Source organism: Glycine soja, chromosome 1, assembly GCF_004193775.1.
Source record: "Glycine soja cultivar W05 chromosome 1, ASM419377v2, whole genome shotgun sequence".
NCBI classification, from domain to species: domain Eukaryota; kingdom Viridiplantae; phylum Streptophyta; class Magnoliopsida; order Fabales; family Fabaceae; genus Glycine; species Glycine soja.
The window spans coordinates 7,884,632-7,900,686 of NC_041002.1; the positions used below are offsets into that span (position 1 = coordinate 7,884,632).

The 16,055-nt window shown below is 33.8% G+C and overlaps 1 protein-coding gene and 1 pseudogene across 2 annotated transcripts; one reads left to right on the plus strand and one right to left on the minus strand.

Moving 5' to 3' along the window:
* The first annotated feature begins 1,089 nt into the window (after positions 1 to 1,089).
* On the plus strand, positions 1,090 to 4,825 carry LOC114412097 (annotated as a pseudogene).
* A 376-nt stretch (positions 4,826 to 5,201) lies between these two features.
* LOC114412104 (protein root UVB sensitive 3) lies at positions 5,202 to 10,607 on the minus strand. 2 transcript variants are annotated; one of them, XM_028375891.1, is made up of 15 exons: positions 10,368 to 10,607; positions 10,232 to 10,289; positions 10,011 to 10,070; positions 9,727 to 9,765; positions 9,573 to 9,635; positions 9,330 to 9,386; positions 9,086 to 9,149; positions 8,732 to 8,815; positions 7,990 to 8,072; positions 7,760 to 7,889; positions 7,047 to 7,139; positions 6,578 to 6,716; positions 6,187 to 6,227; positions 5,904 to 6,091; positions 5,202 to 5,705 (listed from the first exon to the last, which is right to left on the minus strand). In XM_028375891.1, exons 1-15 carry the CDS (start codon positions 10,490 to 10,492, stop codon positions 5,610 to 5,612), a joined length of 1,320 nt encoding a protein of 439 aa, XP_028231692.1. In that variant the 5' UTR covers positions 10,493 to 10,607; the 3' UTR covers positions 5,202 to 5,609. The 2 variants fall into 2 exon arrangements, with proteins under 2 accessions (XP_028231692.1, XP_028231700.1); XM_028375899.1 differs by lacking the exons at positions 5,202 to 5,705; positions 5,904 to 6,091; positions 6,187 to 6,227 and having other exon boundaries at positions 6,587 to 6,699.
* Positions 10,608 to 16,055: the final 5,448 nt, after the last annotated feature.

Consider the following 16,055-nt stretch of genomic DNA (forward strand, 5'->3'; position numbering starts at 1 on the left):
TGAAGGCACCACACTATTTGCCTTTACCCATGCGCCCTCATTTCCAGGTATTTTTAAAAATGCATCATACTATTTTTTTTTCACAAATTAAAAAAATGACAATAAATATTTTCTACTATATTTTTTCCTACAAGTATATTTTTTTATACAAAGTAAAAAATGGAAACAATTTTTATGATGAATGCATTGATGATTGTTTGAGTGTGGTTTTCTGGAAAAAAATATATTTCCAATTTTCTACTTTGAAGAAAATATATGAAAACGAAGATGCATGAGTGAATGCAGGTAGTGTAACGGCTTCAGCGGAGACTGACAGGGTGGTGCCTCCCTTGTAAATAAGAAAGCAAGGTGAGAAAGCCAGGGTGACGTCAGAAAGCAAGCCTCTACCAGGCGCCTTTTTTAGTGATCAAACACCTAAAGAGGTGTCAAGCCTAAGTCTAACGTCTCCTACAAAAAGATAAAGAATGAAAGCAAAGCGCCACTCCTTAATTTTAGGGAAAAAATTAGGCAAAATTGTATTTTTAGTTCTCCAGTTTATATCCAGTCTCGGATTTGGTCATCCAGTAATTTAAATCACGAATTGGGTCCTCCTATTTTGTAAAATCGTGCAATGTTGGTCCCCCAGGTCACAATTGGACGTTGACTGTTAGCAAGTGATGTTGACTGCCACGTGCCATGTTCTTATTGGATGATGACTGCCACGTGTCATGTTTTGATTGATCAATGAAAACAATAATGCATCTCATCTTTCATGGAATTGACATCCAATCAGAACATGACACGTGACGATCATCATCCAATAAGAACGTGACACGTGACGATCAACATCACTTGCTAACGGTCAACGTCTAATCGTGGCCTAGAGGACCAACATTGCACGATTTTACAAAATAAGAGGACCTAATTCGTGAATTAAATTACTGGGGACCAAATCCGAAATTGGAAATAAATTAGGGGACCAAAAATACAATTTTGTCAAAAAATTACCCCTAATAAATAAATAATTTTAAAAAACACCTATTTTGATAAATTATTTTACGACAATACCCGCTTTAGTAAAAAAAGAAAAGAAAAGAAAAGAAAAAGAAACACAGACATATCCGATGGTAGTGATGGTACCGTGTAGAACTAACAAGATAACGTCTGCATTTGTATAGAGACGAAGCATGTCTCTGAGCCTCATCCACCATAGACCACTTTCTTCTTCTTCTTGCATCTTCTACCTTCACTCTTCCACTTCACACTCTTTCGAAACCCTTCTTCCTCTTACACGCCAAAACCCCAACATCATCAGTCTCTCTCGGTGCATCACCATCTAATGTCCCTCACTCTTCAACAACCCCCATTCCCCTCCCATATCTCCAAGAAGAAGAAGAAGAAGAAGAACGCCATGACCCAGATGAACCAAATGTACCAAACTACAATTTCTTCGAAAGTAGCAAATGGGTTTCCTCCCAAGACCCTCAAAACGAAGAAAAATTGTACCTTGAGGAGGACCCTCACATTTCGTGGCATCTTGCCACGGACCTGGATGAAGAATCTGAAATGAATTTGGAGAATGAAGAGATGGGGTGTTTTCAAAAGAGGGAATTGCCTGGGGCTGAGGGCATTGTGGGGGAAATTGTTCAGCTTGCAAGGAACTTGTGAAAAATTTGACTCTTGAGGAGGCTTTGGTTGAATATGAAGGAAGGGTCAGTGAGAAAGAGTGCTGCGAGGTTCTGGAAATTCTTGGGGAGGAGCACCTTCTGCTGTGTTGTGTGTGCTTCTTTCAGTGGATGAGGCTGCAGGAACCATCACTTGTTACACCTGGGACTTGTACTGTGTTGTTTCCATTGTTGGGAAAAGGAGGGATGGGTGATGAGGTGATGGAGTTGTTCAGAAACTTGCCATCTACCAAGGAGTTCAGAGATGTTCATGTTTATAATGCCACAATTTCAGGTCTTCTGTCTTGTGGCAGGTACACAATTCTTACACAATTATATGGCTTGCTATGTTTCTTTCTCGCTGCTTTTGTGGGTCCTAGGAATGGGAAGATTAACTTATGTAATAAAGGATAGTAGTCAAAATCAAAATTGCTTGTACCTTTTGCCAAGGTTTTAAATTGTGATTGCGGTTTGTTTGCAATCCCTGATATTTCAGTAAATTGCATACCAATGAGGCTGATGCAACCGTAATTGCAGTTGTAGAGACCCCAAAAACCCTGGTGTTGCAGCCACAAACTGCTGAGCATATTATAAAACCTCTTTTTCTGTTAGATAGGATGTTACACATTTAACTTAAATTCTTTTTGAGTTGTTTCACTATTATAATACTTTTAATCGTTGTTCTCATCTCTCCAAGGAAATTAAGAAATGAACTATGTGCTAGTGCTACAAGTTTGTTATCTAAGCAGTAGTGTAAAGGAATGATGCCCTTTCTCATTTTAGCTTACTTGTAATTCTGATTAATGGTGATATTTGGATTCTGGAAAATTGAACAAAGACCAACCAAGATAATTCCGTGACTTATGATATGAATATTCACATCAGTTTTGCCATGTTGTGTTAGGTGGTTGTTCATATTCTTTTCAAGTTCTCTCAATGGACTTTACTTTCAATTCACAGCTTTATTAATTGTGTTGGAAAACAGTTGTTGCTGTATATTATTATTTAAAGGTGGAACTCAAAGTACATTGTTTGTAAAATCTAAAATGCCTTTTTTTTAATGTTTCTGTATTTTTATTGTTATAGTTGTGAATTTGTGGGAATATATAATTTGATTTTTGATAGAATATAATTTAAACCCTTTAATTGGAGGTTAATCATTAATTAGTGACCATGTTGGTGACTTGGCTAGTTCTTGGTTTTGAAGCAAATCATATCCAAGTCTCTTCTACTAATTTAGTTTTTCCTTTATGGCAGATGGAAAATACCTGTTGGGCTTGCTTGGTCTTATGTTTGTCGGTTAGTTTGTTATTAAGAAGCCTATGAACAACTATTAAGTTTATGAAACTTAAGTAGCTGCATGTCCAAGAATTCTGATATTTCTCATTAAGATCCTGTTTCAATACAATTTAGAAGAGCTCTTCTAACTCACCTGTTTAGGTTCCCTGTACTGCTTCCAAACTTAAAACTGTTCTAAGTTGGGAAAATACTAACTATAATTTAGATATTTAAATATTTAATTCCTTTCTCTTCCTCTGACAAATGTTCTTACATTGTTCAAGGAAGCATTTTTTTTTGGTGAAATATGCCATACTGTAAGAGTTTATTGTTGCTGTTTTAGGTATGAAGATGCTTGGAAGGTGTATGAGTCAATGGAAACAGAGAATATTCATCCTGATCATATGACATGTTCTATTATGGTTACCATTATGAGAGAACTTGGCCATAGTGCAAAAGATGCATGGCAATTTTTTGAGAAAATGAACAGAAAAGGGGTCAGATGGAGTGAAGAAGTCCTAGTTGCATTAATAAAGTCATTTTGTGTTGAGGGTCTGAGGAGGCAAGCTCTCATCATCCAATCCAAGATGGAGAAAACAGGGGTTTCTTCAAATGCAATTGTGTTCAACACTCTGATGGATGCATTTTGTAAATCCAACCACATAGAAGCAGCCGAAGGCCTTTTTGTTGAGATGAAAGCTAAATGTATTAAACCTACTGCAGCTACCTACAACATCCTAATGCATGCATACAGTAGAAGAATGCAACCTAAGATTGTAGAAAAGTTACTGGAAGAAATGCAGGATGTTGGCTTGAAGCCAAATGCCACATCATATACTTGTCTAATCAGTGCATATGGTAAGCAAAAGAATATGACTGACATGGCTGCAGCAGATGCATTCTTGAAGATGAAGAAAGTTGGTATAAAACCCACATTACATTCTTATACAGCACTGATCCATGCATATTCGGTTAGTGGCTTGCACGAGAAAGCTTATACAGCATTTGAAAACATGCAAAGCGAAGGTATTAAACCTTCCATAGAAACCTACACTACTTTACTAGATGTGTTTAGGCGTGCAGGTGATGCCCAAACATTAATGAAAATATGGAAGTTGATGATGAGTGAGAAAGTTGAAGGAACAGGGGTTACATTCAACATTCTTGTTGATGGTTTTGCTAAACAAGGTCTCTACATGGAAGCAAGAGAAGTAATATCTGAATTTGGAAAAGTTGGATTGCAACCAACAGTGGTGACTTACAATATGCCGATCAATGCATATGCACGAGGAGGGCAACCCTCGAAGCTGCCACAACTAATGAAAGAGATGGCAGTTCTTAAATTAAAACCAGATTCTATAACTTATTCAACTATGATATTTGCCTTTGTCCGAGTTCGAGATTTTAGGCGGGCATTTCTTTATCACAAGCAGATGATTAAGAGTGGGCAGATGATGGATGGCAGTTCATACCAGACGCATCAGGCCCTTCTGGAGACCAGACCTGCACGGAAAAACAAGGTTTGGAGTTCCTTGCTTGGTATGATTAAAAGTAAAATGAGTGTGAAAGTGAGGAGGCAGAAAGATGAGTTTTGGAAGTTCAAGAAAAGACAAGTAAGAAAAAATAGTTCTGATGTTAGTGTATAGTAAGTTAATGATACAATGCCCTGTAAGAATTGAAAGTTCAATTTTGACCCACTTTTGTTTTCTCTAATAACATAAGGAGATTGTTGTTGTTAACTATAAAGAATATATGCCCTTACCTTGCACATTGCCCCTTCAGTACCATGTACGTCACACATTTTCAGTTAGATGTGGCTAGTTTAAAATTCAAAATATTTGTACGTTGACATTGAGTGTTCACCCTGTGAACAATGATCAATGGAACAAATCAATGTAGTCATAGATGTGATTTGTATTTTAGATAAGATTTAGTTATGGAAAAAGTCGGAATTGCTCTCGCATTGTTCTTTCGAAATAAAATTTGTTTAGTTTTTTTACGAAGATGAGTGTGGTCATTTTGAATGTTTTTATAAGGATCTTTCGCCACTCATTTCTTCGTCAGTGTTTTGTAAACGGGTATTATTATATGGTCAACTTGAAAAATGAACGTTGAAATTGGATACCTCAGTTACTTGGTCTCAGTTGTCACTGTTTCCAATTTAGATAATATCCCAGGCAAACTATTAAATCATTGCATAAAGTAATTTAAGTTAATGAAAACTCGAACTCCTAAAGTTCACAAGTGGTAACGGTGGATTTTTTATGAATATAACTAGGCTGTATTCAACAATAAACAGTCATAGATGAAAATGGATGCTTGTTTACAAGAGAAAACAAAAAAGATAAAGTCTAAGATCAGATGAATCTAATCTTCTATCTCAAGTTTCTCAAAGAATTTATTTTTAAATTTTGAAAAGAAAAAAAAATCCTAACAACTTCGACATAACCAACCATGATTTGAATGGCAGTATCCTTCTAGATTGAATTACCATGGAATGATCCTACCAAATGCCATACAAGTTTGGTGAAATCATAAATTAGAAAAAGGTTCATACACCAACTGTCTAACATATAATCATTCCACTTTGGAACAAATGCCCCAATATTCAATCTCCTATCAAATAATCTCAATCCATCCATAGATGCCACTAATTACCTTCTCTAGAACAATGTTCATGACATGACCCTAATCATTTTTTTCTTCCAATGGTTCATAGCTCCAGTATGCCCTCCATATTATAGGTGATAGAAGCCGTTCTGTTTTCCAGCCTAATGACTTGAGCTGCACAAAACACAAAGAGAGTACTTAATATCCCACTTGGTGGATATAAAATTCAGGCAAGAGCAGGTGGCATGCTATCAATTTAGTTTGATTCCCATATCATATCAAGAAAGTGAAAATATTTCCATATCGTACTGTTAAAATATTACTGAAAATATAGAAGCTAAATCAAATTTAACTAAAAGATTAAAGAATTACCTTCTGAATAAATACTTCATATTGATAATCTATCCATTTTTGACCCTCTGAATGCAAAGATTTGCTTTTATGAACATTCTTTGCCAAGACAAGAGCATGAAAGAATGACTTTAGGACATCTGCAGCATTCGAATCTTTATGCACAATAACATCAATGATTCCCTTCCTTTCCACAAGTAAATACTTGGCTGTATACAGAAACAATAAAGAATGATATGAGGTTTCAAGGCTACAGATGGAAAGAGGAAACAAACAGAAGTAAAAATAATGAGGCAAACTCCACCTTTTGTGTAGTAAGGTGCTGCACAAAGCAAATGCTCCTTGCTGTCAGTGTCACAGAAAAAAAAGAATTTGCTAATTAAGCTTTGTTAATGACATTTCAAAGGTATTCTCAATCATGGACAGCTCATATTTTGAGCCAATACCGGTGATATAGGCAGGGCAAGAGCTAAATAATGCTTTCAATCTTGAATAGGTTACTCTCTGGAGCTCAGTTAGCTAACGATGACAATAGTAAAATATTATGATTTGAGCTATTTGAAGTTAGAACACAACATAGCGTACCATTTACCTTGACTTCCATTTGGATTTGGGTAATGCAAAACACTAATAATGCAATGAATAAGTTCAGGCAAATCTGCACATAGCTGGAAAGTGGAAACTATAACACTTACATTTCCATGTTATCGAATGAAGAAATCCTCATGCCTAAACATACTTTCTTATGCAGACAATTAGCTTTCTTTGAGCTCCATGAAATGAACTGTATGGGTAAAACATGCTCCTGAGAAGAGACCTGTTTAGGGGAGAGAACTGGCAAAAAGTTTAGAAACAAGCATTAATATACATAGCAATAATTATAAAAAAATAAAATAAAATCAGATAGATTGTAAAATTTTGGAAATTACATTGCCCTTTTACAAGATGTTGAATCTACCAAATTAATCTTGTTTTTGGGAGGTGGTTGGGAAAAGAGGTTAAAGATACAGAGACCTCAAAACAATTGAAAACTAGACTATAATGATGACAAAAATGTGCTCTAATATGTGGCCTGTTTATGGTAAGATTAAAAAAACAGATTAGATTATCAAACTCAAAGGTATATTGTGGATATAAGGAATGAAGAATGGAAACAGACAATACCTTGGCCAGTCTCCATGAAATGCTGCAAAAGAATAGAGCTCCTTTCAGGGTTTAATGAGTTCAATGCAAGGCACCGAACAGCTCGGTAGTTTGCTGCATGGACAAGGGACATCATTTGTATTATCAGGTTTTCATATATAATGCTGGTGCTATTTAGCCGGTGTATTTTGGGGAGAAGGGAACTATGCATAGAAAAAGGCAGGCATATGCCTTCAGATTAAAATTATGAGCTCTCTAACTTCTCAAATAATATGGGATTAATTTTGAGAGAAGATAATGTTTTCAATTACTGAGAAAGTAATATATTACAATCTCATTAATAAGCTCAAACTTTGTAACAATAGAAATTCAATCTTCATTCTATCACAAACCACCAACAAATATTCCACAAGATTTAAACATTAGTTGCAATAAAATAGCACCCATTATCTATAGTCTATCCTGGTAAAAAATGGATTACCTAATTGTCCCAAACACACTGGTAAGGAAATAGATTAACTACATCGCTGTTTGCAAGCTACTATCATCAATCTACAACCTCCTTTTACTACTTGGTAAGGTAAATATACCACGGATTCCCTCTTTCTTTCTCTTGTAGTTTGTACAACAAAAGCAGTATTGCAGAGACAGGTTTATACCTAATATCAGGCTTTTCTTCACAACTCTACAATGCAAAGGATATGCATAAAACAAATTACAATTTAAAGACGTACCATACATATGAAACACGGTCAAAGATAAAAAAGAAAACCAAATGGCTAGTGGGTGCCCAATGGTAAGGCGAGCAACAAGCATTCCCAGTGCCATGCCAATCATTGTGGCCACAGTTTCTTGACTTCCTTCCTATAGATATACATTAATAAGTCAAATATATATGCCCAACTGAATATAGACATTAACTCTCAAATAATGATCTAACAGTTGGAATAACTGTAACTAGAACCTTTGCAGATATATCTGCAGCATTATCCTGAAGAGCAAAATGCTGAGTCAAAGCTGCTCTAGTGGCACCACTTGCAACACCAGCTAGTTCATAATCATATTTTGATAGAGAGAAAAAAGGAAAAAAAATCAGTACACAAATAAAATATCAATCAGGAAATAAAAGAAAAAAAAAAGTCTTAATCTTGGATAACTCAACATATATTTCTGCCGAATAGCTTTATTGATGTTAATATTACACATTATTCTGTTATTTGTGATTAGATAGTAATTAGTGATTTAGTCCTTATTACTCATTATTAGATTGATCCTATGTAATCAATACTGATCTTATTTAATAAAGGCTTAGTGTGATCATCCTTGGCACACAACATTACACAATAAAACATTGTTACATGGTATCAAAGCCTATATAACCCATCTTGGTTCTTGCCTATTCTAGTATGCTCGCTTGTTCTAGCAGGTATCAGTGGAGGGGGGGGGGGGGGGGGGGGGTTAGAAAGTCCCACATTGCTTGCCTCAATTCTCAAGGTGCAGCTTATATATCTATTGGACAACTTCACTTAATGCCAATTGGTTTTAAGCTAAAATCTAACAATTGATAAGGAACTGGAAGATCATGTAATGTCCCATTATCTTATATTTCTTACATGGAAAAAGAAGAGGAAATAACCTACAGCTAGCAATTAGCTTTGAATCACATCAGTCATTTAATTTAAACTTCCAGCAATATTGGAACTTACTGAAAGATCTTGATATGCTTCCTAAGCAAACAACAAATACAAAAGCTGATGGAAACAATGGAGAAATGAGGTCCATTAGCATTCCTGCAAACAAAGCAAAAACTTTAGCAAATCAATGTGAGATATGAAGAATACAATATGAAAGATCAAATTTAACACAAACCAGCATTATGGAAAGATGCACTATTGACCTGCTATTAATTTTTACTTTAATGAAGCAAAAATAGAGAGACTTGGACATTAATAGCCATGTAAAAAGCATTTCAAATTTGATACACTATTGGGACTGAAGGTAGAAAATGGCAGTATAATTTTATTTTATTTTTTGAAAAAGATGAATGTGAAAGAATCTACCTAGGTCATTCATAAGATCTGCAACCAATCGCCACATTTTTGCATTGCTATCAAGATTTGATCCCTGCAACATATGGGACAAGACAAAGAGAAATATAATTCAAAAATTATTTCAAAATCATTAGATAAGAGAGAAACAGCATATGCCAATCCAAGTATATGACAGTCTGCATAGAGCTAGTATTGCACATTTCAGTTCAAAATTAATAAGATAAAGGAACATGTTTGTATGAGAGAAGCAGACCTGGTAAAATGTGAATAAGATTCCTCCAAGCATACCAGTTAGATCTCTCAAAAACCACTGGAAACAGTTTCAAAGTTCAATATCCTACTGTCGACACATAACACATTCCAGCCTAAGAAACACAAAAGACTAAATTTACCAAAAAAAAACATAAAGGCTTGAGTCTTCTTCTCCCAAGCCCCATCTAACAAATTGGGGTTCAATCATTACTCAAGTATATAAATTATAACTAGTTGACGATACCTGAAAAGTGGCACCAATAACTGTAGCTGATTTCTCCCCAACCCCAATAGCACTCAGGAGAGCCTGAAAGGCATTTCGTTGACCACTCATGTACTATTCAAGACTTCTTATGAAAACAAGAACAACATCCAAAAACAGTTAACCAGTGCCTTACCTGGGTAGAAAGCATAGTCCTTATATACGTCGACAGGCCCTGCCATAATCAATGCATAATTAACTCGAAAACATGGTTTTGATATATCAATGGAGTTTAATTTCTATAATGTCACGGTCAACCAATTAAAAGTCATGGTAATTTTGACTTTTGATGTAGTTGTTGTTAAAGTTAACTGACAATTTGTGATTTGATGACAATGTAAAAATCCTTTACATTGTTGGTGCATACACTATTTACTCATAATAATAACTCAATTACACTGTTTCTCCATTGTTTATTACCTGCAATAAGTCCCATATTTGAAAAGGAACATAATCTGCAGTCACACTGCTTGGAAAACCCTGTATGTTAATCAACAAAAAAAAAAAAGGAAACCCTTTTCAACAATGATGAACTTAGAGAAAACCTACATGATGAAATTAGTCAGCATACAAAATTTCAAATTTTTTTTTAATTTTTTTTTATTTTATAGAGAAGATGCTGAGTAAAAATAGAAGCTTGCCTCAGGGACAAATGCCTGAAGTAACCTTCTCCAAACATGGGTAAAGCGGGCACCAGATCTGGGAATAAGGAGAAAGAATAATAAGTGTGAAAGAAAGAGGTGGATGATGATGATGATGATGGGAAAAGGAAAGTACCTTGTGATGAGGACAGAGGAAGAGGAAGCCTTGATGGTGAAAGTCTTGGAGAGTTTTGTGGGGGAAGAACCGTTCCATTCTTCCAATGTTATGGTCTTATTGGACACAGATGAAGATGTTTCCATGCCCAGATAAAGGAGCTGAAGTGCCACCAAAACCTTGATGACTTCGCAGTTCGCAGGTTGTTTTTTGTGGAATCTCAGAACTAAACTCACCAAGGGACTTTGACCACGTACCAGATTACACCTTTAATTGGCATGATAAAAGATAAATGTTCTTTATTTATATACTAGGAGAAGAGAGGTCACTCTAAATTTTTTAAATAATAAAAAAATTGTAAGTTAAATATAATTAATAAAAAAAGATGACAGAATAAAAAAATTAATAATATAAAATTTGTGGGAAGTTAATATAAGTTAAAAAATTTGAAATTTAAGAAGTAATTTAAAGGTAAAATTATCCAATAAAATATGTAATGAAATAATTCTCATTATTAATAATTATAGATTTATAGTAGGATACTAGGACTGCAGCTTGTACAAAATAAAATTTGTTTTATACAATTAAAATTTATAATCTATCAATAAAAAAATATAATTTATAATAAATAAATATTTTTAAATAAATAATTTATATTATAATTAAAAATTACAATAAATAAAATATCTTTAGACATATAAATTATATTTTAAATTTACAATAAATAAATAATTTATGTTATGATATATTATTTTTAATTATTTATAATTTAAAAAAAATATCAAATTGCAAACCTCCTCTTTGATGGTTTCATATTTATTATCTACATAAATTCATATACAACAAATCTTAATTTATTTTTCCAAGTTTTTTCAAACTATATTTTTTTATACTTTTTTTTAACCCTCTAATTCATTTAGGAAAAGGAATCCTAATTCATTTGGAGTTTGATTGAAAAATAAGTAAAGTCTAATTAAAAATTATTTTGATCAAGGATCGAATTCAGATACTACCATAATAATTTAACCTTAATTTTAATATATTAATCATTTGTGTCAAATTACTTAATTTTTTTCCAAATTACACTAATTCAAATGAAAAAAAAAATCAAACTGTGAATATTTATTTGTACTTATTATTTTCATATATAGGATTGAATTATAATCTTAAATCAGACACACGGTTTTGACCCTTACACAAACTACACTAATTCAAATGAAAAAAAAAAAAAAATCAAACTGAATATTTATTTGTACTTATTATTTACATATATAGGATTGAATTATCATCTTAAATCAGACACACGGTTTTGACCCTTACACAAACTACACCAGCCCCATTGAGACCATTCTCTGGCAAGACTCTTACCAGAGCATGTATTCTCAAATGCTTTATGGGCTTTTCCAAAAACGAGCATGTTCTCGGCGTTGGTGCTATTTTCGCCTCAGGTTTCATCCGTGCCCTTAAGTTCTTGGAAAAGTATTGGAACCCTTTGTGCCATGACATTAGAAATGGCACCATTGACCCTGAAATCACTGACTCATTCGTTAGAGAGGCCTATCTTTTTAATTATATTTTAAATTTATGATAAATAATTTATATTATGATATATTTATTTTTAATTATTTATACAAAATCATAAAAAATCAAATTGCAAACCTTCTTTTTGATGACTTGATAGTTATTATCTACAGAATCATATTCACATATAACAAATTCTTAAGTCATCTTTGCAAGCTTTCCAAAGATCATGATAATTACCAAGGTATTTATCATGATCTTTGGGATTTTCAGAAATGAGAGAGTCTATGCTCTGGGTAGCTTTCCTTTGAATTTGGGAACTCAAAACTCTGTGTGTAGAGCTTATGAGAATCATATTAGCTATTGAGTTGGCTGCTAAGAAGAATTTGAGCAAGCTTCGGTTGGAGTGTAATTTTGAGTTAGTGGTCAAAGTCTTTAGGAAACTTCTATTTGGTCCTTCGAAGCTAAGAAACTATTGGGCTAACTACATTCATATTACAAAGAATATGCATTTTTAAGTAGGTCACATTTTTAGAGAAGGCAATACTCATGCAGATTCTCTTGCCTCTCATTCAACTCTAGTTAATTATTTCTGTTGATGGGATTACACTTCCGCTTTTATAGCAGCAGAATACAACAGAAATAGGACAAGTCTCTGTAACTATAGATTATCTTGATAGATAGGTTAAGCTTTTATGGGTTTTGATTGCTTTCTCCCAATGACTTTTTGTACATCTCATCCTTTTTTTTTTTATTAATGATATTTCTTTGGCTTGCGTTTCCTCTCGGCCCCCGGATAGTAATATCAACCTAGTTGGGATTACTTCTCTTGGCTGAGTATCCAAGTCAATCTTTATTAAAAAGAAAATAAATACCAAGAAGCTCAATATTTTTTTTTTACAATAAGGTCATGATCAATATGTCTTCTTTACTACTATAAAATACTAAAAAGAAGAGTGAATTAAAAAAACCTCCTCTTTCGAGAGATGTAAATAGTCTATTTTCTGTTTCTTATGTTAAAATATATTAGTATATTTAATTTAATATCATTAAAGAACTTGTTGTTTATGTAAGATATGATTATTACACTATATTCTCCTCTTGTATTCACCTATACAATTTAATTTAGGATCAATGTTATACCTTACGAATAAATTACTGCACAAAACGCACGAACGCTTACTTGGACCAATGTGTTTTTTAAATAAACAATAAAAAACTTCGTACCCCATTGTCCGGAGACTCTTCGCTAATAATTAAAAGAAAATTAAAAACGTGAGAATATGATTTCTCCTATGAAATAGTATTTTTCATATGTATAATGTCACGAGTTAAAACTTTAGGGCAATCGTTATACACCAAAAAATTAAAAAAAATCTTTTAAAAAATTAACATAATTTTAATTTAAATATATACTAAAATATTAAGTTAAGCAATTTATCCTTCACGTACTGTGTGTCCTAAAAGGGCTTCCTTTCTAGTAATCACTATAGTTATATATATGTCACAAAACATTTAGTAAAATTTGTTGTTATTAATATAAAAAAGGTTACAAATGATGTTAAATGAAGACAACACTACTACAAAAAGCGGATTTAACATCGGTGGCTTAACATCGGTTGTTAAAAAAATTGATGTTAACGTATGCGCGGTGGCATAATTGTAAATACCGTGTATACGTTAACATCGATTTTGTGAAAAACCGATGTTAACGAAGTGCATTAACATCGGTTATTGGAAAAACCGATGTTAACATTGATTAGTTAACATCGGTTTCCAAATAACCGATGTTAACATAAGTTTATCAACATCGGGTTTTGAGAAAACCGATGATAACGTTTGATATGTTAACATCAGTTTTTTCCAGTAAACCGATGTTAACCTTAACATCATGTTGTTAACATCGATTTTTTTTAAAAAACCGATGTTGAACTTATATTTTAAAAAATATGGTGAGCCCTATGAAGCTCCCGCTGTCTTCTTCTCCATCTAAGCTTCGCGCTCTCTTCTTCTTCTAATCTCCGTCTACCTTGAAGGTCTCTATCTGCATCTGAGCATCGTGTTCGTCGCACTCGAGCATCGTCTCAAGTCTCTGCTTCTTCTCCTTCGCCACCATACCTAGGTATGTTTCATCTCCTTTGCGCTATCTTCTCCTTCTCGCTGTCTTCTTCTCCATCTAAGCTTTCTTGCTCTCTTTGTTCTCCATCTACCTTGAAGCTGTCTGTTCTCCATCTGACCATCGTTTTGTCTAAGCTTGAGCATCGTGTTCATCGCACTCGAGCATCGTGACAACTCTGTGCTTCTTCTCCTTCGCCACCTGACCTAGGTATGTTTCGTCTAATCCTGTATAAATATTTGATTGCATTCATGTATCGCACACTTAGTGAACTAAACATGGCTAGGGTATCTCATATTTAACTCGAGCATCATGACAACTCTGTGCTTCTTCTCCTTTGTGAAGTTTCCCTTACCCTTACTGTGTTCTTGTAACAGTTTAAGTGGATCTGTTAATGCCAACTATAATTTAAGAACTTATAGTATTTTACTCTTGTAGTGTGTCAACAAATATGTTGTTAGCATTCTTAATACAAAAGTGCTTTCCCACTCCTGTGTTTGTCTAACAAGGAAAAAGCCGAAGGCAGCCATTTGAAGAGCACTAGGATGAAACCATGAAAATAAGTCTATAACCAATGAATATGTTGCCCTCCTTTTCTCTTCTATAAAAACTATGATGCTTTTAATTTAACTACACAGTATACACAATGATCCCTCCACTTGATGCTATATGTGTTCACACAAGAGCAACCTCTTGAGCTTGTTCTTTATACACAAAGAAAAGTGATTATGAATATAAAGAAGCTATGTTCATGCTCTGTACTTTAGTTTAGCTTATGATAAACTCGAATGATGGTTATAAGTATGTTGAAAAACTGAAAAATCAGGGCTGAGAATTTCACTCTGTATTTGAGGTTTATTGGACCACCATGTGTCATTTGTAGAGTAGGTGTTGTTTAATTTGAGAGAAAGTTAACAATGCTATGGTTGTCTAATGATTAGAAGAGGTTTTGAATACGGGAGAGAGAGATAGAGAGGAAGTGGTTGTGACTTCATTCTGGACCTAAATCACTGTGAACTATGAATTCTTATTAGGCATTGAATTATTGTAGATTTTGTTTGTGTAAAGGGGCAACTAAACTGCCTTGCTGTCCTGTTTAATTCTTACTAGGTAGTTTCTAAATGCTTAATAAATCTCGACAAATAGTGGAGATTATTAGAGGGGGTGTTACTAACACTGGTAATCCTCCTAAGCATGAATACTAACAAGTAACACATACAATCAAACGTGTTTTCTTTTATAATCTGTTAAGGTGGTTGGTAAAGATAAATATGAATGATAGATACTAATACTAATTACTGATGTGGATACATTAAATAGAACATAGCATTATAATAACGCCCGGGGGATCAATGACTGCAAAGATTATAGTATTTTGTAACTAATAAAGGTGATTTACTGCATTCCCTGCCACCTACATACACCAGTCATGTACATATGTAACATATCCCCCTTCAAGTTCTCCCTCCTCCAATCCAAATTATCCTTTTGGGTCTCTTTTTATCTAACTAGCCTATTTAAATATGGTGCAAATTAGACTGTACGCTTCTAATTAAAAGAATAAACATAATGAATAAACAAAAAAGTTCTTTTAGCTATGATATTTTTAGGAATTTCCACGATTTTCACATTCATGAGGGAACAGTGCAAAAGATTTTTAAGTTTTGAAACTTAGTCAAGGGTTCCTCGAATCATGGTGACGCATTATATTATTTTTCAATGCAGGGGCTCAAATAGCATTTCAATAATTTCTACTAGGTGAGTTATCTCTATAGTGGTTGCTCGGCAGGATAGACAAAATCCTGCTTGTAATGCTTCATTTGTTATCTCCCAGCTTATATATACAGTAATTAACCACAAAATAGAAGCACAAGCTGGTGTGGTACTTACAATGATACGATTAAACCTTTTTTTCAGGTTTAATTCAGAAAATAAAAACATATAAAGAAAACAATCTAGTTTGCATGCGCAATTCTCTTGTGTCTAATCATGTCTCTCTGATACCTCTCTAATAATCTAATACTATATCAATTTGAGAGTACAAATATTTTTTCGTCTAAAAAGGGCTTCTC

What these genes read in the sequence shown, in the direction of transcription:
- LOC114412104 (XM_028375891.1), bottom strand. Translation starts at nt 10,492, where the DNA reads ATGGAAACATCTTCATCTGTGTCCAATAAGACCATAACATTGGAAGAA. An exon ending in TTATTGGTGCCACTTTTCAG is followed by an intron (nt 9,387 to 9,572) that starts GTATCGTCAACT and finishes AACTGTTTCCAG; the next exon opens with TGGTTTTTGAGAGATCTAAC. An exon ending in CTGCAGATATATCTGCAAAG is followed by an intron (nt 7,890 to 7,989) that starts GTTCTAGTTACA and finishes GTATATCTATAG; the next exon opens with GAAGGAAGTCAAGAAACTGT.